Consider the following 25,981-nt stretch of genomic DNA (forward strand, 5'->3'; position numbering starts at 1 on the left):
GTAATTATATTGATAATACAATGAGCAAATTTCAACACAATTAGAACCAATTGACACTCTAAAAAGTTGCAAAAATATGCTTTGATGAAAATCAACAAAAACTGTTTGTAGTGATTGAGTAATATGAATAAAGATTCAAGAGAATAAAAACGAACCAAGCCCTCTGAGCAATGTTCAGTGTTTAATCAACAAAGTAATTTTCTGTACACGATTTTATTTGGTTGAAAAAGTTTACATACAAACGTTAAGGATTTTTCAGTTTTCAACGTCTGCTTTTTGGTACACTCCACACGTAGAATGTATCTTTTAGAGGTTGAAATTGTATTATTACTTTGTAGAAAAGTTAGACTTCCATTGGTGTTCATATTACTGCTTAATTTTGACTAGAAAAAAAAGTTGAGTATAAAAGAGAACCTGACCCATAACCGAATACATTCCTTTACGATATTTAGAATGATGATTCGGTACACTATTTTGAAAATTGACTTATGGATTTGTTTGTAATCAAACTGGAATTGATTTATTGATTTGGCTGTAATTAATTAATGTAATTTTAGCTGCCTAGCTTGAGAAAGAAATATTGTAAATAAATAGTTGAGACCATCAACCCAATACCCAACATTATTTTGAACACATTTGCATTTTGCAGTTCTGCGAGGCCAAAAGTTACATTCAAATCGATAATTGAAAAGAATGTAATTTTGGAAAACATTGCTACATTCACTTCGTGGTAATTATCGCTTTACTCTTTTTAAAATAAATCATCGAAAGTTTCAAACAAATAGAAATTATATAAAATCGTAAATTCAAATATGATTCCTTGCCTAAAACCATACCTGTTACATGTAACTATTGTACATGAAACAAACCATTCAAAGTATAGCCAAAGAAAATGGCCATAAACAAACAACTTTGCCTGTACTCCACTTTCTTAATCAAATGCGCACACGTTATGCATTTTTTCATCGTTTCTTTCTGATTGATAAACATATTTGCAGAGCAACCTGCATTGCCATGCACTGCACAGCCGTCGCTCTATGATGAATATACTGCATTAGTCGTTTTCGAAACGGTGGAAAAAAAATACACCGCTAACCGAAGGTGGATGGCGGATGATAAAACTTTGTCCCAGGTTTTTCTTTTCCTACGCAACCACATCGCAACCTCCCTCGGTTTGCGTTAGGTTTTGCGGTCCAAGTGCGAAATGATACATGAACGTCGCGACCGCTATAAATAACGAATCCGTCTGTCTTTCATACGACCAGCAACCGCAGTGGGAAAAATCGTTCGCATTGGATCCCCGATCTCCGGCGTTGAGTGCACTTGTCATGGAAAAGAAAACATTCCCCCACCGCGTCCGCGTCGGTCGTTGCTTGTTGGCCGCTACGAGCGAGCCGTCAGTAGCTGCGGGTGGATACGCCGTAGAGTTTAACACCGTATTACCGCTGCACCGTGGAAGCTACAGTGTCGCAGCGCCGCCCGTCGGCCCCGGGACATCATATCGCGTGGTCAGTATAATGATGCATCAGACCACGAACCTCGGCTCCACTGTCTAACCCAACACCAACTGCTTAGAGTCGAGAGTACGAGAAGGTAAAGAGCGAAGCACAACCAACTAACCTGATCCTCCGAGAAGCGCATTCCGTTCTCCTCCATGCACGCCCGCATCACGTGCTGCAGCTCGCGGTGTTGAATCAGTCCGTCGCCTGCCGCGTGCCGTTGCATTTTCCCGGGATGCGGCGATCGCACGATTTTCCAGCGGTTGTTCCAGAGCGTCAAGGGAGATGGAATAACAGGGGTGGAAGCAAAAGATTAAAACGTGTTCCAGGCAGTTTTAAGTGATTCGTCCGACCGGTCGGTGTCCGAGTTGAAGAACGAGCGGGCCTTCAATTTTTCGCAACCGTGGGGTTCGTCGTCTGTCGCGCGCGTCACCTGAACCAGATAATGAGACACCGATAAGAGATGCTTATCGAGTCCGGGCAGGTAAAATGTTGGTCTGTCGGCTCTCGGTCACATCTCGTCTATCTTCGTTTGTCTCCTGATGGCCCTTAATGTGAGCGGGATTAGGATTTTAGCGCTCAATGCGTTTGACAAATGTTTTGATTCAATCGTTCCGCACGAAGTGGATGTGTACCATGGCAAGCTGACAACCCCACTTGTGGTGGAAAATGTTTAAAAGTATGACATCAACTTGAAAACATCCATTTTAGAGGACTACCATCTATGAATGAAGTTTAATTGTACGAACATGTGCGGCCCGAACGGTGTCACTCCACGCACGGAAGCTCGCGTGTGGTTTCTCGGATCATAAAGAAATCGGACCAATCGGTTACAGTCCGTCGGTTGTTGTTGCGCGTGAACCACAAAATTTGAAACCACAGGAAGTTTTTCCTTTCCCTTGGCACAGCTCCGCACGGTCAGGGTAACGTCTGTTTGTTATTTATTAATGTTTTTCTTTCTCGTCGATGTTGACGATGTTTGGAGTGTTTGGCCCCTGGCGCTAAATTGTGGCCAAGTGCAGGGTGTTCGCATTGCGTGGACTCAAGAGTGTGTGTCTTTGTCCGTTTCGTCACGGGCGGGTCAAGACATCCCTCCTTCGGGAGGCAATTGATACCGAAACCAATCTTTGTTTCCTGTGCCCGTCGGTTAAAACCGGTGCTTGAACGATCGAATGGGTGTTATGAGAGCAAACCAAAAAGCAAAATGAAAACGATTTAAGTATCATTCAAGCCTCCCTATACAATGCCGTACAATAAAAAAAAATAAATCGTCCAAAAATTGGAGGGTTTCAACAAATCGAGCCGTATTGTGTGCGTGTGCGTTTCTTTTTCGTACCGTCCAAATCATACACTTTGAAGAGGAATTTAATTTTGTCCTCTGGCGATTGACCGGCGAACTGATGAATGGCATCGATGAATTCCTGTCGAAGAAATAAAAGAACATCGAGACACAATTGGGTACTCATTAAAGCAAAAGAAAAGAAAGTTGGCCATGCAAATTGGACGCAGTGGAAACTCGAGCACTCACCTGCAGGGAAATGGAGCCCGAGTTGTCCTTGTCGAAGATTTGAAACACTCGTTCGGTGAAAAATGGCTGTGGAGTAAAAGAGTGTATTCATAATGTGATAGACAGGGGGATGGAGAATGAGAGGAACGTTAGCAGAAAGCGAAAATGTTAACCCATAACAACCTAAATAAATATGAAAATTATGTATAACAATTTTAGCGCAAAAATATACAAAGCTCTGTTTCGTTAAAAATTTGCTTGTACAGAATAAAATAAATGTACTTCAACGCGACAAATCGGAAATGTTGTATTAATGAAATCTCTTTAGAATAGTTCAGAATTATAAAAAGGGTATTTTTGTGATTCCAATTTGTGCACAACCTTAAATTCTAATTTGAAAAAAAATTGTAATGGAAATTAAATTTTTCAAGTTCTTTGCATATTTTTTCAGTTTTCAAATATTTAAATGGATAATTTGAAATAGTGAAATGCTTAATATTTGCTTCTTGTAACTTTACTAATTGTTTAAAACACTAGAATACATTGTTATCGGAAGACGATTAAATGCTTTGAAGCGGTCAGTTTGATCGAACTTCGTCGAAACGCTACAACTTTGTATTGTTTGAAGATTTTACCGAGCTGTAAACGGCTGTTAGTCATAGCATTTTTTGACTATCGTTTTTTTTGGGTTTATCTATTTTTTTTTTGTTTTTTGATGTATGTCTCTAGCACGCCGTTAGCTTGGTGTAAACGAGGAAAGATAGGATTTGTTTTTAATTTTCAAAAAATCAAAAGTGTGTGCTCTCGAAAAACAAACAAAATCAAAAGATCGTTTCTTATTTTTTAGCTGAAAATTGATTCATGAAATTGATCTCAACTGTTTTCGAAATGTTTCAGAACAAAACCAAAATCCGTGAAAATTGTTGTTTTCTTGATTTATCAATTTTATTGTTGCACTAGTAAAATGGATGCAATTAATGTATTTTTCAATCGGTTAAAGGGCTTTAAGGGTTAAACTGTTCTCTTGTCTATTCCCGAGCGCATACTGTAGTATACTTACGTTTTTGGAGGTAACAATTTTCTTAAACTCCTCTCGGCGAATCTCCTTCTCGTTGCCGACCGTCTTGATGAACAGTTGCTCCAGCCGCTCGAGGGACGATTTGTCGAAGCCGGTCCGTGGGCTGGGGAGTTCAGGAAGGCAAGCAGGCAAAGGGGAAATTAATATGCGGCAGTGTGTAAACACTCACTCGTTGCGTACATTCGAATGAACATCTTCCCGCCGCAAATGGGACCGTTGTAATTGTAGCTTTGTGTTTCGTTTCATTCTGCTCAAGCAACAACTACATGTCCTTATTACCTCACCCTAGCGGCAGGTCCGGCCATTTTACACCCCGGTAATTAGTGACACCAAATTTGCTAAAGTGCCCTACTGGCGATGATGTGCCGTGTGTGCGTGTGCGTGCTGATGCAACTTCGGGAGTTGAACTTCCTCTTGCGTGCGACGGCCATACAAATGTCTCCGTATATGGAAAACGGTTCCATCCCACCTGCTTGTGAAAAGGTTATGTGTGCCAATTTTGGTAATCCGAACTGTGTGTTCTCCGCTCGCACGGACGCGTCATGAGGAACGCACGGTTTATTCGGCACGGTAGGCTCTCCTCCGTGTGATCACCGCCGCGACCTGTTGTTCTGGTTTAATGGGCTGTCAATTACTCGGGGTTTTATTTCCCAACTTCCCAAGCTGGGGGATCACCATTTACGAGCGGCGAAAATAGCCCTTTACCCTTTTGGCTTGGCTTGGATAAAAGATCTCAATTAATTACCCCTCTAGCCTGCCCCGTTTTGATAATGCCATTGTGGGGACCAATTAATTAAACATCGAACTTCGATAAGCCGCCGACCAATGCTCAGCCAGGTCCTAATCATTAATGTGCGCCCAGTACACCTCCCGTATTTCGAGCCCTTTTGTTGGTTATGCTCAAATTATGCTCCGTCACTCGGGGAATTGCCACGCTTTCCATTGTTTGTCACACTCACCATAACCATTTATCAATGGGCAAACCTTCCAGGGAAGCATAACACAAGACAACCATCATCATTTGGCCACAGAAGCTACAAAAGAGCTTTGGTGTTAAATTTAGCTTCACCTCAACAAACTAAGGTGAACGCACAAAATATTTCGATAATCGATCAACGATCGATATTTTCCCTCAACGGACACATGCGGGGCAACCTAGAAAGGACTTTGTGCGTTGCCTAACCTGCTCTCTTTGACGTAGCTCAAGCTGAGGTTGAATTCTGTCTAAAATAAGACATCGACAAAGTGGCCAAAGGTAGCAAGGGAACGGAATGTATATTCATATGGGTGCATGGGGAGATTCAAGAGCTGATGAAGGTTGTCACAGGAACTGTATGCTGGTCTCGTCTGTTGGCTACCACATCACGCGATCACATAAGACAAAAAGCCTACCAGACGCATGTTGGAGAGCGGTTCGGCATGATTAATCCCCTGGTACGCGCGCGGAAAAAGAGGTGGCATTCGGGAGGGAAATGGCGTGTATGTACATACATTGTGTTAACATGAGTCGTTAATTTGCTGCCGCGAAAGGTTCACATGCGGTAAATGATGTTGCAAGTGCAGGCACTCAACGCGACACTTCAACGTGTCGAGAAGGTGTCAAACAGTGCCGATGAGAGAAGAGAATGCACGGGGAATGGTGTACACACAAATTCAAGATGAACCGAACGGGGACCTCCAGTAAAGTCCGATCCTCACGAACATCGACACTTCAGCACGGATCCGTATGCCGCTAGTGTTTTCCCGGAGATTTGAGTGAGATCTTCGTCGTATGGCACGCTGAAGCAAGGTTAACTTTCCTTCCTTCTTCTTCTCTTTTTTTTTGCAAACGTTTGCTACCCATCCCTCAAGCTGACAAATCGCATTCCAACGCACGGGGAGGCCATGGGCAGGCACGAACTTGAACCGACATTTATCACGTGCCAAGTCCCGAGCGTTGGCGAACTCTGACACGCGATAAATCTTGATTAGCCATATTTGCTTGCCGGGTCCGGTGCTGCCTTTTTCGCGACTCATCGATCAGCGATCGTGGCGATCGGCGACGACGATCAAAGAAGGATCCACAAGTTTGTCTCAAATAAATCATTCTTCGCGCTACTACGCGCCACCCTCAAGCTGCCTGTTGAAGCCCGTTTCCCAGTGGTTCGCTCGTTTAAATCTCGTTTACGTCCACGGCACATTTATCACCTCGCGCGCGCGTTCGAACAGCTTCGTAGTTTCAGGCCGAGTGTCGTGGAAGCGAATGCAATTCAACCGCAAAGTACTGGATGTGGATGGTTGGATTCACCAACCATCAACCAAACGATCACGACCACGCGACAATTGTAAAAAAAAATTGAGAAACATAGAAATCTGCACGAAATTGATCGATGATCAATGAAAGGGCTGTTGCCGGGTTTTGTTCCGGACTCGTGACTTCCCAATCTGCTTATCGCTTGCATAGGTCGTGCCGTGTAATGGGAGAAATTATCTACTTCAGCGGCAGCATGTGTCAAGCTGGGTCAGCTGCTTCTTTTCCCCTTCGCCACCTAATTGGTGTTGTCTGTGGACGGTTTTTTTCACCCTCTCTGTTTAGACTCTTACGATCTATACAAACAAACAGATGGTCTGTCTTGGTATAGCGCGGTGAATGAGAAGGACTGCTTTGTGGTTTGGTTGAATTCGGTCACGATCCCGGGACGATCGAGGAGTTCGAGTTGAAGAAGTTTGTCTGCGATCGGAGATCGACTTTAGAAGGGCACGAAGTTCAAAAGGTTGACGAGTACGTGCTTGTTTCGAGTTAAGTGTCGAACGTGAAAGATTAGATGCAAACGAACAAAAAATATTAGCAGAGAAACTTTTTGAATCGCACTTGATCGCTTGGTTTTTATTGTAAAGAAATATTTGCAAGAAAAGAAATATATTTTTTTTTTATCACGAACATAATAACCATGAATATATTGAATGCAGTATAATTTTAAGTATGTTATTCCATTAATTTAAAGTATGATATTAATTATCTCAGTAAAAATTATCATTTATATTTATAAAAAAATAATTTTTCTATATCACGAAATGTATTTTAATTATATAGTAGTCTATTTCTTCTTCTTCTTTGTGTAACGACCTCTTGGTCATGCCTGCCCGTTAAGGGCTTACGAGACTTGTTTCCCTGTTGTACGTGGATAGTCAGTCCTCTCGTCTTTTGCAAGTAAATTACTATGTTAAAATAAGGATTCAAGCATTGAAAATGATAGACCTTGTAACAAAACCAATTTTAATTTTCCTTATTGCGGATGCAATACAGAGTGTTTGTAAATGAGGCGCTCTTAAATATGTCCTAGTTTAAGTACATTTGAAAAAAATGGTGCATTTTTTGAAAAAATCTGGAATTTAAACGTGCAGTAAAAATGGCATAAAAGTTTACTTCTCAATCAAAAATATCCTCTAAATTATTCTTTTGAAATATATTGCGTCAAATCATAAGTTATGGACATTCTCCTACCAAATGTAACAAACATGTTCGCAAGCTTCAAAAGCTCAAAAAATCTCTCCCAGCAATTCCAAATGAGGTAGCGTTTTCACAAACAACATGAACTCAGTGAGAAATTAATTATTTATTATAATCACGCACACCAGAAGCAATCATCATCGGCAATACTGGGTGCAAACAGGCAATAAACTTTTAATGCGAATGAATCACGAAATCACAACACAACCGGGGCGCGATTCCGACCATCGCGTCCGACCGCCGATGTTTTATGTTTATGTGTCGTCCGTTCTGTTTGCAAGCGAGCCATTTCTTTAGCTTTTGCATTTGCAGAAATTACGACCTGACGGCCCCATTATACGGGTTCAGGCTCGATCGCCAAGGCCGGGATGAATCATGTGCTTGCACACCCGCGATATGCTCCTGGAATAGGCCCCCGGGAGTCCCTTTTTCACGAATCCCGCCTAATCATCCGGGTTTAGCGTTGCAACTGCGTTGATCGGTATGTAGATCTGTCTGTGAGTGCGCACGAGCGTTTTCACGGCTCATAAATTATGTTCCCTCTCCTGTTTTGTGCTCATTTCAGCAGCATTTCCAACCAAAGGTGCAGTTTCATTTTTTCTAATATACTTGTTAACATTCACGCACCACGCTCTGCGTCGATTCGATAAATCATGCAGTTGCGAGCTATTTATCAAACCTGCCGAAACCCGCACGCCATCTTCGTGCGTCGCCGGCAATAGAACCCAGCATGGACGGGGCGTGCAGTGTAGAATAGGCAATGATCTTCCATTGACCATTTGCGAGCGAAACCTACCGGATCAGCTGCTGCTGATTGGTGAACCTTTGCGTTGGCTTCTGGTCCGGCTCATCTGGTTTCCGTTTATTTTATTACTGCTCGTGACATAATTTATGAACAGACCACGTACAGCAGCATCCATTTCTTCCAGGTTCAGCCCCGAGGGGTCTCTCGGTTTCGATGGAACGCATGATTTACGATCGTCAATCGGCAAAGTGCATTCATTTGGGCTGGCCTCCGGGGTCTAGAGTCTATTTGACTGAACATGTTGGCTAGCGTTGCTTTATCTCTTCGTGAGGAGGTTCGGGAGCGAGTTTCAGTAGAGAGCACTGGAATGACCGCGACGAAAGCTCATGAATGGGCTCACGCTACTTCTTTTGAAGAGCTTTGAATGGTGGATAACATCAGCAACTGGTATGATGAAAAGCCAAAATGGAAAACTACCCAAACCTGCCACACGTGATCGCACTTTTGTTCGAGATAATGATCACAAAGATAGAGATAACTTTTACATTCGCTCTCCACCCAGTTCGTTCACCACTGAGACTCGTTCATTTTTTAGGATTTTTGAATACATCTGATTAACAAAATGCCTACCGCATCTTCTGTAATTTTTCATTAAGTATTGGACCAACCGAAAAATAGATTTCATTCAATGATACCACAAGAATCTGAAAGTGATCTTTGGTTGATTGGACACAAAAAGTCTCTTTCTTAAAGCTCATATTTACCCAATTTTGCTTATATCATTGTTAGAATATGTATTTTTTTCCTTTTTTATGGCATTCAACCCTATTTCATGATAAAGGAACTATTCAATTCAAAAATTACTTTTGGATACAACGTTGTTTTCGAATAAACACGTTTTATTTTGATGCATGCGAAGAAAGTCGGAGAAATTGGTGAGATTGTATTGATATTATAGGTTTTGTTTCTTTTTTGTTGCACTGTGGTTTTTTATGTTGTTTCCAAATTATACTTTTTGCTTAGGTTTTACAAAAATATTTTCCATGAACAATGATACCACGAGAGATCTACAGTTTGAAATTTTAACTACAGATTTTTTTTCAAAATAAACGTAATTGTTTCAATTAAAAAATTTAATAAAATGTTTAAAAAATATTTATTTATTAAATAAATTATTGCTTTAACTGCATTATGACACTTCTGTCCCCCCGCTCGCAACAAAATACCCTTTTACATTCAACTGTTGGCTTTTTTAATAAAAAATGGCTCGATAGCATTGAGGAAAACAAAGTTTTTTTTTAAGTTTTTAACCAAATCTACTGACAGTAACACAATAACATAATAAAATGCCATTTTTTTTACATTTAAATTTAAATCAGTGACTCGGTTTTGCTCTGCTAGATAACGAACCCAATCTAACATAATTTACTTATTAATAAGAACTGGTACATTTGATGAAATCGTTTTTTATTTTCTATCGTCTCCGGTTAGTGTTAGTAACGACGGCATGGAAGAAACGATAGTGTTACTTTTGCGTGTGCCATCGCACATTATTAGATGTCCACCCGACAACTTCGTTTCTCGTGATACGAAGACATGCTTTCAAACGTACCAAAAAGCGGTCCAGCCTGGAATGTCGGTACGGTACTCGTTCCTCCACCCTTCTGGTTGGCTGTTATTTAATTTATGCAGTGTAATAGCCACGGCTACCGCATTTGGACATTGGCAACGATCACGTCGCTCTCCCGCGTGTCGTGATCTTTCCTTCAATCCCTCGTCACCAGCCCTATACCTCACAGCCTGGTACGGTACATCACTCTTAACGGCGAAGTGGCTCGAACCGTTCGCCGTGATTTGTGCCAACAGCACTTCAGCTACCGTAATTTCGCTGTCCATCAGATCTGAGCATCTGAGCGATCTTATCGCTTCCAATCGAACACGATCGAAACGCAAGAAAGGTTTTCCTCCGGGCCCGCGAACGGTCGCCACCCGGCCAAGCTGAGGACCCTCACCTCGACTAACCTTGATTGACGTGGCGCGTTCGGACAAAATCAGAGCAGATCGAACCCATTAGTGATTGCGGCGTTGGGGCGAGTGGTCAGTAGTCCGGGTCGGATGATGAACTTGCTATCGCTGAGCTGTCATCTGGCAGGTGCCGAACATGGGCGGAACCATGACGAGTTGCAGGACTAACGGGGAACGGGCTCTGAAGGCGCGTCCCCCGAGATGCGCCTGGTTCGATAGAGCGGTCATGAGGTGGCATGTTTGGGACAAAAAGTAAAAAAGCCGACGAGCAGAACCTGGTGCCTGCCATCCACCTCTGGAACGGGACCTGCATGGCTTCTGGCCTGTTCAGAGCGGCCTTTGATTAAGATCTACCGTTTTAGGCTGTTATCTTCCAGCAACTTGAACTTGGTTTGTAAAAAGCGATCGAGTCTCGTAATGATGATCAACTCGAGCACATTCAATGCAGCGAGCGTCACGTAGGTCGTTGGCTTCATGCAACACTTCCCATGTGTTTACAGAGATTCAATTTTTCCTCTAACCGGCATTGCCTCCGGCCAATGCGTCCTGCCTTTTTTGGGAAAAACTAATCACGGTGTCGCGTTTGATCAACCTTTCCAACCGCCACCGTAAACGGCCGCATCGTTCGGAAGTGTTGACCAAACCGGCCGGGTTTGGATAATGGGATTTAATTATCATCCTGAACCGATCGATCGATGGAATGGTTTTAATTAAGTGTGAGCGGGAACACCCCAAACCAGGCCAGAGCACAGATGATGGATGCGTCCTGCACTTACCGTGAGTTGGTGAGGTTTGAGATGAACTCCATGATTTGATTGGTCGAAATCTGGTTGGTCGAGTCGATGTCGATTAATCGATAGAGCTTATCTAGAATCTGCAACAACATGGCAGAGAAAGCCAAAGCAAAGGAAACATTAGTGGCATGCAGGAAGGAGCCAGCGTGGACCGCGGCGAAACTTACCCCTTTGGCATGCCATATTTGGGAGAACTTGTCGTAGGTTACCGTTCCGTCGCCGCAAAGTACGTACGCGACCGATTCGAGCTGCTCGGCGAAATCAATTTGCTTCTCATCGCTGCAATGAAAAGGGTTGGAAAAGAGTGTAATGAGCAAAATGGTACATAACATGGAGCGTAGAGTTTAATTGCATGATCATTTGCACTATCCCTAAGGCGGTTGATGCGGCCGTTGAATCAAATTAATGCTTACAAGCTAGCCGGCGAGATAAGCGTCTAATAGGAATGATTTAATTATCAACTAATATAAGATCGATTTTAAACTCCTATTTCCAACATTTGTAATATGAAATTTTGAACACGGTGCGACCGTGTCCCAAATGTGATCTACAATCGGTCAAACTGACATTTTTTAGATCACTTTCGACATCTTTTAGATAACAAGAGTTTGATGTCAGCTTTAGATCCCAAATAAAGTTTGGAACTTTTCAAAAGCTCTTATCGTCCTTCCGACAAGAATATCATTGGCCTTGCTGTAAAATCTAGCCAATTTGATGCTGAATAATATTGCAGGACAGTTTTCTAAAATTTCAAACAAACTAAGCACTTGTTGTAGATTTTTGACAAATTATGTCAATTGAAATTATGTTTATGTTTATAAGATCTTCAATTGATGATTCAATAACGATAGTAAGCTTTTCATTATAAAATGATCACTACATCAAAAACAGGTGAAAATCTGAAATAAATGTGAAAACTAAAAAAAATATGAAAAATACTACAGAGCATCTTTTATCAAAAGTAAGTTACGATTTAAAATAATTGGATTGCGTTTATTTATAGGTTTATCAAATAACAGTTTGGTACATTCTAGTTAGCCCACGCGGTTTTCCTCCCAACTCTATTATTTATGTTAAGCGACTATTCAAATCCATTTTGGACAAGGTTGTATGTTATACTGCCATCAGTATTTCTATTGAAAGATATTTATTATTGATCAGAGCAGTGATGATAAACAAATAGTGTATACCATTCTATTTTTATTGTAAGGCCGAAAATAGACGGAGCGCGTCCGACGCGTCCGCGTCCAGTACGTGGGACGCGCACCGTCTAGGTAACCACCCGCGATTTTTCACGAGCGTTGCCAGCTTAAAGAAACTTTATTTTTGATATTCAAGAAGAAAAATTCATTCTTTCTTAGCGTGGCAGGTGTGATGTGTGTTTTTATATAACACTAGCTGATTAACCCGATTTCATCTGGGTAGAAATAAATTCCAAACTGAAGAGTGTTTGCATTCAGTATCAGTTTTCAGTTTTACAATCTTAAATTTTGCTATGTGCATTTAGTATTACGTTTAGTCGAGGCAACCATGTAAATATACATTTTGCATTCATTACTTAATTGTGCTTCCAGCTTAGTGCAAGCGTTTGAAATTAATCTATTAAAGCAAGTATGAGAAAAACTGTGAATAAACAACAGGTGATAGGTTAAAGAAAATATAGGAAAGTTATAGGCAGGAAGAAGGCATAAAAATGTTGGACATTTCACACTTGAAAAATTGGCTTTCTTATAATTATGTTTGGTTGAATTGATTAGACAGATTTTGTGTGATTGAGCATATTTGTTTCGTAGGAGAAGATAGAAGAAGTCTGACATGAGATTGAGCACTCAAACTGTGACCATTCGAATAAGTGACGCCAAATTGTACGAAAATGATACCCATAATTCATTGTAATCATTGTTGAGCTAGGAGGTAGGATGGCAGTCCCCCTTACCCTTAAGTAATATGCGGTCCAATTTTTATAAGAACCTATTCCATAATTGAGGAATTATTATTATTTTTCACCATTTTATGCGATAGGTGTTCGAAAGAGGGACAGGGAAGGAGGGTATTTGGAAAAATAAAAAATTAGCTAAATTCCAGCCAAGTTTGGTACAGATAGTTGATAGATTGTGCGTAATCCGGTTGCATACATGTGATAAGAATTTACGCTTTTTTATGAGCATGCTTATGGTTTAACTGCAGAGGAGGAGGGAAGAGGTAGTCTGGACTAAGATTGAACATTAAGAGTGAGGCGACTCGATTTAGAGATCATAAATAACTCGAAATTGATACCCATATTGCATTTTTACCATTTTTGGGGTATGGGGTAGTGGGTGAGCCCCCCTTTCCCCTTTCCCTAGATGAATGAAATTTTAACCCATGAAATGTCCCTATGTAATTAATATTTGTACCATGTTTTGTGAAAATCCGTTCAATAATTGTTGAACTATAATTGTTTTTCATTAATTTCAGAGGGTAGGTGTTCGGGAGGGGTAGGGAGGTATGAAGATATCAACAAACGAAGTTCAGATCATTCAATCCTGGAAAATTAGCTACCTTCCTGCCAAGTTTGGTGTAAATCGGCTCGGTAGATTTCGCGTGATGCGAGCACATACATATATATATATATATATATACAGACAACGGTGACTTTTATATATTAGATCCATTCAACGAATTAGTTATAACTGAACATTTGTATTGAACCGTCGACGGACGCGCCAGCACGTCGAACGCAGAGTTGCTTGCTCGAAGAATCCGTCCTGGCAGGCGGATCGACTGGCGCGTGCCGAAAGTGACCTAAAAGATGTCAGTTTGACAGATTGTAGATCACATTCGGGACACGGACGCCTCGGGCGCGCCCCGTCTATTTTTGGCCTAACATTTTTTGCTAGTTAATAAAGATTGGAACAAACCATGACGTTTCTACCCTGATGTTTGTAATTACGAATGCATATCGTTTATAGCGCTAAAATGCACAAGACAATGGTTTTTTTGGAAACATCGATTGGCGATATGAAATGAAGAAATATTCCTGACCGCGAGAAACGCCAAGTTAGTCCAATTTAAACAAAAAGACTACCTTCGGGAGTCGGGGTAGTCATTGGGAAATCCGTTTTGTACTCATTCGCCTTCAGTGACATCGCTGCAAGGGCCGCTGTCACCTCCCGGCCTAGCTGGAAGGTTTCATATCGATCTATCTCGATCTCAGTTCCCACCTCCATCCCGATGCAAGCGTTGACGTCAATCGCATAGCAATAGTCCAATGATGAGCCACCGCTCGTGCCCTGCATCTCGGCCACTGTGCCAACCTTGAACTCCGAGCCTGCCTCCTGCTTCACAAATTGGGCTCCGGCCTCGGCGATGGCGCGCAGTTTTTCCTCGGCCCTCGGTTTGCGCGTGGTGTACGACCATGGGAAGACGAGGTTGTTCCCGGGTGAGTGCAGATCGATATAAAGCACCAGGACGTACTTTATTGCCACCAGGATAGTCCTGATGCTCAGTGACTCGACCTCGGAGAACGGTTTCGTGCCGCGGTACGAATCCTCACTCGGATCGGTGACGGCGTCGTTGGACAGCTTATCCCACTTGAAGCTGTAGTTGCGGTTCAGATCGGTCCCCTTCTCGCCACCCGCCTGGTTCGAGCGATTTTTCCGCCATAAGCGGTCCTTCCTTCGCGAGTACTCGTAACCATCAGGGTTCGCGAACGGCATGATGGCAAAGCGATAGTCCAGGTCTTTGTAGTCGTCGGAATTGTTGACCAATTGATCGATAACGTATAAGGCCGCCATCGCCGTGCCCCACTCGTGTGCGTGCTGGTTTGCAACGAGGAAAACCGTTTTCCACGACCTCGCTTTATTGATAATGATCGTCTGGAGCTGGCGCCCTTCGGCCGTTTGGGCAACTTTTTCCACCGCCACCCATCCTCGGTTCTTTTTCTGTAGAGATTTCATCCATGTGACTGCTTCGTCGTAGGTAGGAAACTGGTCCAGAAAATCGTGTGGCCGGTATTGCCTTTCCGAGCTGGAGGAAGGAACATTCATTAGACATTATCGTCCGGGAACTAACAGCCGGCTGTCTACCAACACGACTGGAATGGAAGACGTACCTGCTTGAAAACAGTTTGTAGAATGTACTGTTAGCCCCAGGTGAAAGGTTGCCAAACGCCCGGAAGGCAGGCGTAGTGTTGGAAGCCTTGATAAGCGCAAGCGCCACTAAAACAGTCACAAGAAAGCGTTGAACCATGTCTGACGCTAAGTTACTAAACCCACTGGTTTCACGAAGTCCATGCGATGTTTTTATGTACAAGCTTTTGTAGAGGAGCGACAACGAAAAAGCAATTTGACACACTTCTCTATATATTTGTGTCTAATTTAATTAAACAATATACAAGCTGTGTGGTACAATAAAAACCAACTGTAGCAGTAAATTGTTTTGTGCGGAACTAAAATTTGTACAGAAGCAATAAGGTCACGCATGTTGCTAGAAAAAAATCTCCTTTTCATTTTAGCTGTAGGCAAAGTTAAACTTAACAAGCCCAAAGTGGTTTCTAACGATGCCAAACAAAAGCCTTTCGCGTTCAATTGACTGCTTACTACCAGCAAAGAGCAGCTTCATACGAACGAACTGGCCCTAAAAACAGTGTATTGAGTCACGGGCTAAGCCCTGCCGGCTGTAGTTTTTGGCATAGAAGATCGACACATACTAAGTCGAAGGCCCCCTTTCTATCTAAAAACACCGAGGCCATCATCTCTTTGCGAGAGCGGGCCATCTCTATTTCGGTTAGCAATAGCGCGAGGCAGTCGTTTGTCCCTTTACCCTTGCGAAAACCAAACTGGGTATTGGAGTTAAGATTTAAAAAAAATTGGAGTGCGTTTATGTATAGGTTGATCAAATAAGAGTTTGGTACATTCTAGTTAGTCCACGCGGTTTTTCCTCCGAACTCTATTATGTATGTTAAACGACCATGCCAATCCATTTCGGACAAGGTTGTATGTAATAATGTCATCAGTGTTTCTATTGGAAGATATTTCTAATTGATCAGAGTAGTGATAAACAAATAGTGTATACCAAATACCATTTTTTTTCATTCTAGTTTCATTGTAACAGTTTTTCTATTGAATAAAGATTGGAACAAACCTTGATGTATATACCTTGATATTTGTAATTATGAAAAAAAAATCGATGTAAAATGAAGAAATTATGCTGACTGCAGGAAACGCCAAGTTAGTGCAATTTAAACTAAGAGACTACCTTCGGGAGTCGGGGGAGTCATTGGGAAATCCGTTTTGTACTCATTCGCCTTCAGTGACATCGCTGCAAGGGCCGCTGTCACCTCCCGGCCTAGCTGGAAGGTTTCGTATCGATCTATCTCGATCTCAGTTCCCACCTCCATCCCGATGCAAGCGTTGACGTCAATCGCATAGCAATAGTCCAATGATGAGCCACCGCTCGTGCCCTGCATCTCGGCCACTGTGCCAACCTTGAACTCCGAGCCTGCCTCCTGCTTCACAAATTGGGCTCCGGCCTCGGCGATGGCGCGCAGTTTTTCCTCGGCCCTCGGTTTTCGCGTGGTGTACGACCATGGGTAGACAATGTTGTTCCCGGGTGAGTGCAGATCGATATAAAGTACCAGGACGTCCTTCAATGCCACCAGGAATTTCCTGATAAACAATGACTCGACCTCGGAGAACGGTTTCGTGCCGCGGTACGAATCCTCTCTCGGATCGGTGGGGGCGTCGTTGGACAGCTTATCCCACTTGAAGCTGTAGTTGCGGTTCAGATCGGTCCCCTTCTCGCCAGCCGTCTGGTTCGAGCGATTTTTCCGCCATAAGCGGTCCTTCCTTCGCGAGTACTCGTAACCGTCCGGGTTCGCGAACGGCACGATGACAAAGCGGTAGTCCAGGTTTTTGTAGTTGTCGGGATTGTTGACCAATTGATCGATAACGTATAAGGCCGCCATCGCCGTGCCCCACTCGTGGGAGTGCTGATTTGCAACGAGGCCAACCGTTTTCCACGACCTCGCTTTATTGATAACGATCGTCTGGAGCTGGCGCCCTTCGGCCGTTTGGGCAACTTTTTCCACCGCCACCCATTCTCGGTTCTTTTTCTGTAGAGATTTCATCCATGTGACTGCTTCGTCGTAGGTAGGAAACTGGTCCAGAAAATCGTGTGGCCGGTATTGCCTTTCCGAGCTGGAGGAAGGAACATTCATTAGACATTATCGTCCGGGAACTAACAGCCGGCTGTCTACCAACACGACTGGAATGGAAGACGTACCTGCTTGAAAACAGTTTGTAGAATGTACTGTTAGCCCCAGGTGAAAGGTTGCCAAACGCCCGGAAGGCTGGCGTAGTGTTGGCAGCCATGATAAGCGCAAGCGCCACTAAAACAGTCACAAGAAAGCGTTGAACCATGTCTGACGCTAAGTTACTGAACCCACTGGTTTCACGAAGTCCATGCGATGTTTTTATGTACAAGCTTTTATAGAGGAGCGACACCGAAAAAGCAATTTGGCACACTTCTCTATATCTTTGTGTCTAATTGAATTAAACAATATACAAGCTGCGTGACACAATAAAACCCAACTGTAGCAGTAAATTGTTTTGTGTGGAACTAAATTGTGTACAGAAGCAAGAAGGTCACGCATGTTGCTAGAAAATAATCTTTTTATTTTAGCTTTAGCTCAGTCAAACTCAGTATTATTGGAACCAAGTTCGGTTAAGAGTTGAATCCTCGAAGCTAAACCAAGCACCCGCGATAACTTTGTTGTTAGAGGAGTTATGGCAAACCTCGGTTCTACAGCTAAATTGCGAAAAATGTAAGACGCTCGTATAATTTTCAGTCGCTCTTCTGAATAAATCAAATAATGCTGGTATAAAATACTGGTAATAAATCAACTGTATCCGAAGTATTCAAGGCAAGATAACCGTGTAAACCATCGCACTGATGGCGTACATAGCTTCTATGCCGTATGGGACGATCTGGTCCACGTCCACCTCAAAGTTATCCTTTCCCAGCTTGATCCAAGTGCACGCCCGGATATTGAGCCATTGGCAAAAGTCCATACCACATCCGGGAGCCTTCTCAAGCAGCTGCCCGGGGGTGCCGACCTTATATCGCACGCCCTTATTGAAGTCGATCGCGTTTGCTCCCGCTTCGGCAACCCGCTTCGGGATCGATTGGTCTAGCGGTGGCTCAGCGGTGTATCCCCATGGGTAGAAGATGAACTGATCGCAGCAGTGTATGTCCACGTACAGGAGCGCATCTCTGTGCCGGAGAATCAGTTCGGTGAGGGCTTGCGTTTCCTGTTCTGAGTTGGGTGCTGGTCCACGGAACGTTTCTGACGAAGGATCGTCATCCGCACTGTGGATAAGCATATCCCACTGGTACTCAAAGTTCCGGTTTAGGTCGACACCAATATCGCCGGTCGGTTGAATTGATCGATTCTTACGCCAGGATCGCATGTGTTCACGGCTGAACTCGTATCCATCCGGGTTTGGGGTCGGTACGATAACCCACTTGAATTGCGCCAAATCGGGATACATGTTGGCGTTGCGCATCAGCTCAAGGAAGAGGAAGATGGTCGAGGTCATTGCGATCCAATCTCGGGCATGCACATTGGCCGTGATAAGGATTGTTTTCTGCTGATCTGGGTTGTTCGTGATCGACTCGACTTGACCCGGATCCGCATTTTGGAGTGCCTGGAGCCACGCACTGGTTTGGTTTTCACCGTCATTAGATAGAAAACTGTTAAATAGCAGTAAAGTATAGAACACGACAGTAGTTTGGGAGACATATTGGAATCTTTACGCTAAGCGTTACTAGTTCTAGGTTACCACGTTGTATTATTGTATTGCTTGCTTAACGAACTTCAATTGCAAATTTTATGCGTAGGACTTTAATTAGTAAACTGTTACAGAATGCCTTACTGTTCTAGCTTACACAAAATATAGATAGCTGTTGACTTGAACGCTCACAATTGCGTGAAATAGTTTTTTTTAAATGTATTTTACGACTAACATCCTGAATTGTAGTCATGAACACATAGTTTTTCGAAAACATGTTCAAGGGCGAATGCGCCAAGTTCGCCTGCAGGATATAACTTCTTCTCCTTCTTGGCGTAACGACCTTGTTGGTCATGCCTACCCGTCAAGGGCTTACGGGATTTGTTGGTTGTGATATTCAAAATAAGTTTTGTCGGAGCTTTCTGGTGAAAGAAACCACGAAATTAGTGCTTTTTATTCCGACTTTCTATCACACCAACTTTATCGCGAAGAGGCCTTATGGTGGCTCGCGCAGCCCTTTTATCCCCTTCGTGGTCTAAGCCCCATCGCTGCTGCATGGGTCGCTGCCGCTGTCACATTGACTGCTGGTGCAGCTGACAGCGACAGTGTTGTGATAAATCTAATCGCAACAAGATTTTTTTGCACTATGTGTACGTGGATAGTCAGTCCTCTCGTACAGGGGATTGTCCGGTCTCGGTTGGGATTCGAACCCACGCCATCGAGGTGGTGAGCCTCGGCGCTCATGGGCCGATTTTCTAACCGGCGTTACCGCCCGGCTGTTGCGGACCCCCTGCAGGATATAAACGCTGTTTCCAGTACATTTTCATGCACTTTTTTAGAATCCTAGCCGAAGGCTATATGTAATATAGACAGTCTGACAAGAAAGTATCAGTACAGTCACCAATTTCAACTTTAAGCCTAGTTATCTCAGTGACTACGTGACCTAGGACAACCGTTTGAAAGACATATCGTAGATAAACTTTATTATTTAGCGTACATTTTTCATAAAAGTTCTTAAGGCCAGTTTGACTAACTTTTTTGCCAAGTAGGTTTGGGCTCCCATTTCGCCAAGTCTATCCTCATGGCTTATTCAAAACGGTTTGAAACCTATAAATAAAAGAAGAAGCGATGTCAACCAAGACACGGTGAAGATCTAACACAAATATGACTCGTTTGTTTGATCGTACGGAATATTTTTCAAATTTATTGGGTGAGGATCCACTTACAAACACTCAAACAAAGATTCCAGGCTGAGCAGCCGTCAGAGCCATCGCACTCACGGCGGCCAGAGCTTCCAAGCCGTATAGAATGATTTGGTTGGTGTTGAATTCGAACCCTTCTGTTACGAACGTCCACTTTAAAAGTACTCGAACTGCTCGAGCCGTTCGGACCATACAAAATAGTTACCATAATAGCTGGCTAGGTTCGAACCCAGGAGCGGAATTGACAACGGAGTAGCTGGAAGGAGTGGAAATAAGCAAGCCAGTAGCAAGTCAGAAGCGGACGTAAAAGGACAAAAGTTTTATCGGTACGATCAAGGAATAAAATCAGTTGAGTGAATAAAACAACCTATGCTCGAGATCAAAACCTGTCCAAATCTAATTATTTCGAAGAGTGCAAGAACATTAAAAACCTTATTTGGGAACATTATAAAACTTTTTTCGCACTATCGTGTATCTTGGACTTGCTACTCATAGTAAAAGTAAAAGAAAAACGTTCCTTTGGTGAAATTGAGGACTGAACATGCCAAGAGTAACGCGAACACCGAAACCCACATCGAAACCGGAGCATACGGAGAACCCGACAAATCCAGAAGCTTCAGGAAGCAGTATGATCGTGGGTGCAGACACGGTTTCGGCGAAGCAAGTGCGTACGCCGATTATCGATTCTCCTGGAGCGTCAGTGTGCACCATGGATAAAGGAGAAAAGCCAACAAGTGAGCCATTGTGTGGTATAGTAGCCATAGAAAGTTCGGGAAACATAACCACAGCGGCAACCACAGAAGAGGTTATGGCGAAGCACGTGCGTGAGCCGAAAGTTCCTGGTACGTCAGTGTGTGCCACGGAACAAAAAGATATGTTGATAGGTGAGCGATCTGGAAATATTGTTCTCGCAAAGGCCATCAAGTCGGAGCGGGCCATGTCTGCGCTTTCCTCCCATAGTTCGCAAGCGTCATCAGTGCGTGTTCGTGAGCTGGAGCTTTCGTTGAGGAAATTGGAAGAAGAAAAAAACATCGAGCAGGCATATATTGCAAAAAAGTATGCGTTATTATCCCTAGCAGCTGAACAAGACCAGGATGCCTGCTCCCTCTACAGCCGATCCAGTAAGACTAGTAGCCGCCAAACTAGTGCAGAGGCACCAATTAAGCAAAGCCATGCTCCGTCGGGGTCGCATACGATCGCCGAATCTAAAACACACTCTGGGCTGAATAAGGAGAAAGTAGCAGCACGTAAGGCAATTTCCCGAGAACTTCCAAAATTCGATGGGAACGCTGAAAATTGGCCGCTATTCATTGCAACCTACAACCGCACCACTGAAATGTGTGGCTTTACCGAGGAGGAGAATTTGATACGGTTGCAAAACGGCCTCATCGGGAAAGCGCTGGAAGCTGTGCGCAGTCTGTTGATGTACCCAAGCAACAATGCCCGGATAATAAATACATTGAGGGTGTTATACGGACAACCTGAGCGTATAATCCATCAACTGACTTTGAAGATAGGCGCTCTTCCCACCCCCAAAGAAGACAGACTGGAAACACTAGTGGATTTTGCGGTGGCAGTGCAAAATTACTGTGCAACTGTGGAGGCGTGCGACATTCCGGACTACCTATACAATGTTACACTACTGCACCAGTTAGTCGGAAAGCTTCCCCCCACAGTAAAGCTCCAGTGGGCACAACATAAAGCCACTTTACCCGAAGCTAACCTCTCGTCTTTTAGTGACTGGTTGTTCACTTTAGCCGAAGCGGTTAGTGGCGTTATAATACCGTCGACAACGGAGATGGATCAGAAGAAGCCGAGCGTGCCCCAGATGTCTGACAGACGAGGCAGGCGAGTAAACTCGCACACTGTAGACATACCTAGACGACGGACTACCGAAACAGGACAATGTTGTGTCGTTTGCAATAAGAACTGCAAGTTTTTAACTGAATGCAAAACTTTTCAGCAAATGACACGTCAGGAGCGTTGGGAGGTGGTGAACCGGAACGCGCTTTGTAGGAGTTGCCTGCAGCGATACAAAGGCCCACCCGAAGCGTGCTGCAGTTTTCAACAGTGTGGAAAACACGGATGCGTGCGGAAACATCACCAGCTGCTGCACAACGAGCATCAAGGAACCAACCCGTCGTTGCAACAGCCTCGCATCGATCCAAATCTAAACGTGTCCCACAACACCCACCTATCGGTATCCGGGTCGGTGTTGTTGAAATACGTACCAATAACGGTTGTAGGTGCGGGGAAGCAGATCGATACGTTTGCACTCCTGGACGAAGGATCGGAATTAACGCTCATCGATCAAGCGTTAGTCGACGAGATGGAATTGAATGGAAAGCTCAACCCGCTCAGCGTCAAGTGGTCTGATGGCACGATCAGGACGGAACCAAAGTCGCAAATGGTAAACGTTCAGATTGTTGCTGCAGGGCGAAAGTTCACTTTGAAGAAGGCTAGAACAGTAGCTCATCTCAAGCTCACACCTCAGACCGCAAATATGACTCATCTGGCTGATCGATACCAACATCTTAAAGGCTTGCCGTCAGTGTCTTACGAGAATGCTACACCGCGGATACTCATTGGTGCGAGTCATCCCCAAATAGCAGCAGCACGCAAAATAAAAGAAGGACGCTACGGGGAGCCACTAGCAGCAAAAACGAGCCTAGGCTGGACAGTATACGGTCCAGTAGGAGGTAACGCGGGTGAATCATCGAGTCCACCATCATTATACATTCATCGCTATGAGGACAACGTAGACGCAGATATGCACCGTGCCCTGTTGGAGTATTTCTCGCTAGAAAATATGGGCGTGACAAAACCTGCAAAACCGCTGATGGCCGCCGATGATGAGCGCGCGATGAACATTCTTCAAACCCGCACCAGTTTCAACGGAACGCGTTATGAGACAGGACTACTCTGGCGTTTTGATAACGTTAACTTGCCACCAAACAAAGATATGGCGCTGCGCAGACATCAAAACCTAGAGAGACGTATGGAAAAGGACCCAGAGCTTGCTCGTGTGCTCAATCAAACCATAGCGGATTATTGTCGGAAGGACTACATACGTGAACTTTCCACAATCGAACAAGCAGATGTCAAGTGGTACCTTCCCATTTTTCCCGTCGTTAACCCTAACAAACCTGGGAAAGTCAGAATAGTGTGGGATGCAGCTGCCAAAACTCACCAAGGGCTATCCCTGAATTCTATGTTATTGAAAGGACCTGATCTCGTCACTCCATTGTTCGACATCCTACTTCGTTTCCGGGTTCATCGCATTGGCATAGCCGGAGATATCCGCGAGATGTTCCATCAAATTGGCATCATCGACGAGGACCAACGGTACCAGTGTTTTTTGTGGACAAAGGACGATGGGAAACCAGCAGTGTACGCAATGAAAGTCATGACCTTTGGAGCTTGCTGCTCGCCATGTACGGCACAATACATCAAGAACCTCAACGCAGATCAGTATCAAGCTAGTCATCCAGAGGCCTGGAGTGCTATCGTAAAGTCTCATTACGTGGATGACTTGCTGATAAGTGTTAAAACGGAGGCAGAGGCGGCGAAGCTGATCAACGACGTAGGCCTGGTACATGCAGCAGGGGGTTTTGAGATCAGGAATTGGATCTCAAATTCCACAGAGGTCATATCAGCGGTTCAAAAGAGCAGTCCCGTCAACAAATATCTAGATCTTTCCTCAGAACCATCGATGGAAAAAGTATTGGGAATGTGGTGGGACATCCAGAGCGACATGCTCACCTATAAAACGAGCGCATTGTACAAACTTCTTCCGTGGATCGATCGGAATGGCGTCATGCGTATGAGAACCAGAATCACAGCGTACAGCTATGCCACCGAAGAAGCTAAAAACCCGATTATCCTACCCAGCAAACATCACGTCACAGATTTGCTCGTAGCGTACTTCCATCAGAGCTACCATCATCAGAACATCGAGACGGTCATCAACGAAATTCGTCAAAAATATCAAATCAGTCACTTGCGTTCACGTCTTTCTACGATCCGGAGCAAATGTCAACAATGTAAAAATGAGAGAGCAGTGCCAAAGCCACCGATGATGAGCGATTTACCACCTGGTCGACTAGCTGCATTTTCCCCGCCATTTACGCACACCGGCGTCGATTATTTTGGACCAATCGAGGTAGTTGTAGGCCGAAGCAACCAAAAGCGTTGGATAATGCTAGCAACGTGTCTCACTACACGGGCGATCCACATGGAAAAGGTGAATTCATTGACAACCAGTTCCTGCATCATGGCGATTAGAAATTTCATCACCAGACGAGGGCGTTCCCGCAAGTTCTACAGCGACCAAGGAACCAATTTTATAGGAGCGCAACGTGAACTGATTAGACTCGCAGAACACATCGACCTGAATGGACTAGCCACCGAATTCATCGACTCAGAGACGGACTGGGTATTTAATCCTCCACTTACGCCTCACATGGGCGGGCCATGGGAGCGACTAGTAAGAACCGTGAAGACGAATTTATCGGCAGTTTGTTCCTTCAAAAGCCTCACGGACGAGGTACTTACAAGCCTCACGGACGAAGTTCCGGCGCATTATACGAGCGCCCGGCTACTAAGCTTGCAGTATTGGACGTTCTTCCGAATACAGAGTAAGACAATTAGGATTGTCGTACTGGGGGGGAGTGTTACGAACGTCCACTTTAAAAGTACTCGAACTGCTCGAGCCGTTCGGACCATACAAAATAGTTACCATAATAGCTGGCTAGGTTCGAACCCAGGAGCGGAATTGACAACGGAGTAGCTGGAAGGAGTGGAAATAAGCAAGCCAGTAGCAAGTCAGAAGCGGACGTAAAAGGACAAAAGTTTTATCGGTACGATCAAGGAATAAAATCAGTTGAGTGAATAAAACAACCTATGCTCGAGATCAAAACCTGTCCAAATCTAATTATTTCGAAGAGTGCAAGAACATTAAAAACCTTATTTGGGAACACCTTCGTTCTATTAATTCGAACCCTGGTGATACGATCGCTCCCCTGGCGTAACTCGGATCCATTCCCTTCTTACCACGCGCGTTGGCTTCTCTTAGGACTATAAACTCTTAAAAAACGACGACTGATAGCACAGGCAGTGTTTGTTGATAAGCTGATTAAGGGTGAGACTGTTGCCTCAAACCTACTAGAACTACGAGGGCTGACAATAAAGTAAGGTCTCCAATTTTTTTTTTTTCATAGAAAATGACATTTATTTACAAAAAGCGATACACCGTTGGAAAGGCCAAGGTCTTTTCTACTTTTCTACATAATCGCCATTTTTTTCCAACACCTTGCGCATCCGCACGATGAACTTGTCTATGCCGGCAGAATACCACTCTCCGTCCGCCTCGCGCCGCTTCATGTGGTCTTCGGTCAGCTGTTTCGGCACCCATCGGGCAGAAACTTTGTGATACTGCAAGTTGTTCACAAGGATATGACGGATTGTTTCGCTGCTACACACTCCTCCAAGCTTCTCTTCCAAGTCCCTAATTGTCGCTTGGCGGTTTTTGAGCATTTCTGCCTCCACTGCTTGAACAATCGCATCCGAGACCGACGGTCGGCCACTTCTCTCCTCGTCGTGAACATTAGTGCGCCCGGAATTGAACTCGCGGCTCCACTTACGCACGTTTTTTATGTCCATACACTTTTCCCCGTAAACTTCAACTAGTTGACGATGGATTTCAATAGGTGTCACCTTTTTCGCACTCAAAAAACGTATTACAGAACGCAATTCGCACTTGGACGCTGACGCGAGGGGTACCTCCACCGTTCACGGTTGCTCAGCCAAGACTGAGCGGTCGGGGAAGCCTCACCCAGCAGCAAAGTGGTAGTGGGGGAACCAAGGAACA

General features: G+C 44.1%; 1 protein-coding gene across 1 annotated transcript in view; it reads right to left on the reverse strand.

The window, feature by feature from the left end:
- The window catches only part of LOC131266237 (uncharacterized), an 88,898-nt gene that overhangs the window by 10,983 nt on the left and 51,934 nt on the right, over positions 1–25,981 (reverse strand). The window contains exons 3-8 of the mRNA XM_058268663.1: positions 11,306–11,417; positions 11,121–11,218; positions 4,067–4,187; positions 3,028–3,093; positions 2,836–2,920; positions 1,621–1,706 (exon numbers count right to left, since the gene is read on the reverse strand). Of these exons, the coding sequence (XP_058124646.1) occupies positions 1,621–1,706; positions 2,836–2,920; positions 3,028–3,093; positions 4,067–4,187; positions 11,121–11,218; positions 11,306–11,417 (568 nt within the window). The remainder of the gene's footprint in view (positions 1–1,620; positions 1,707–2,835; positions 2,921–3,027; positions 3,094–4,066; positions 4,188–11,120; positions 11,219–11,305; positions 11,418–25,981) is intronic.

The sequence above is a fragment of the Anopheles coustani genome, chromosome 2 (genome assembly GCF_943734705.1).
Source record: "Anopheles coustani chromosome 2, idAnoCousDA_361_x.2, whole genome shotgun sequence".
NCBI classification, from domain to species: Eukaryota; Metazoa; Arthropoda; class Insecta; order Diptera; family Culicidae; genus Anopheles; species Anopheles coustani.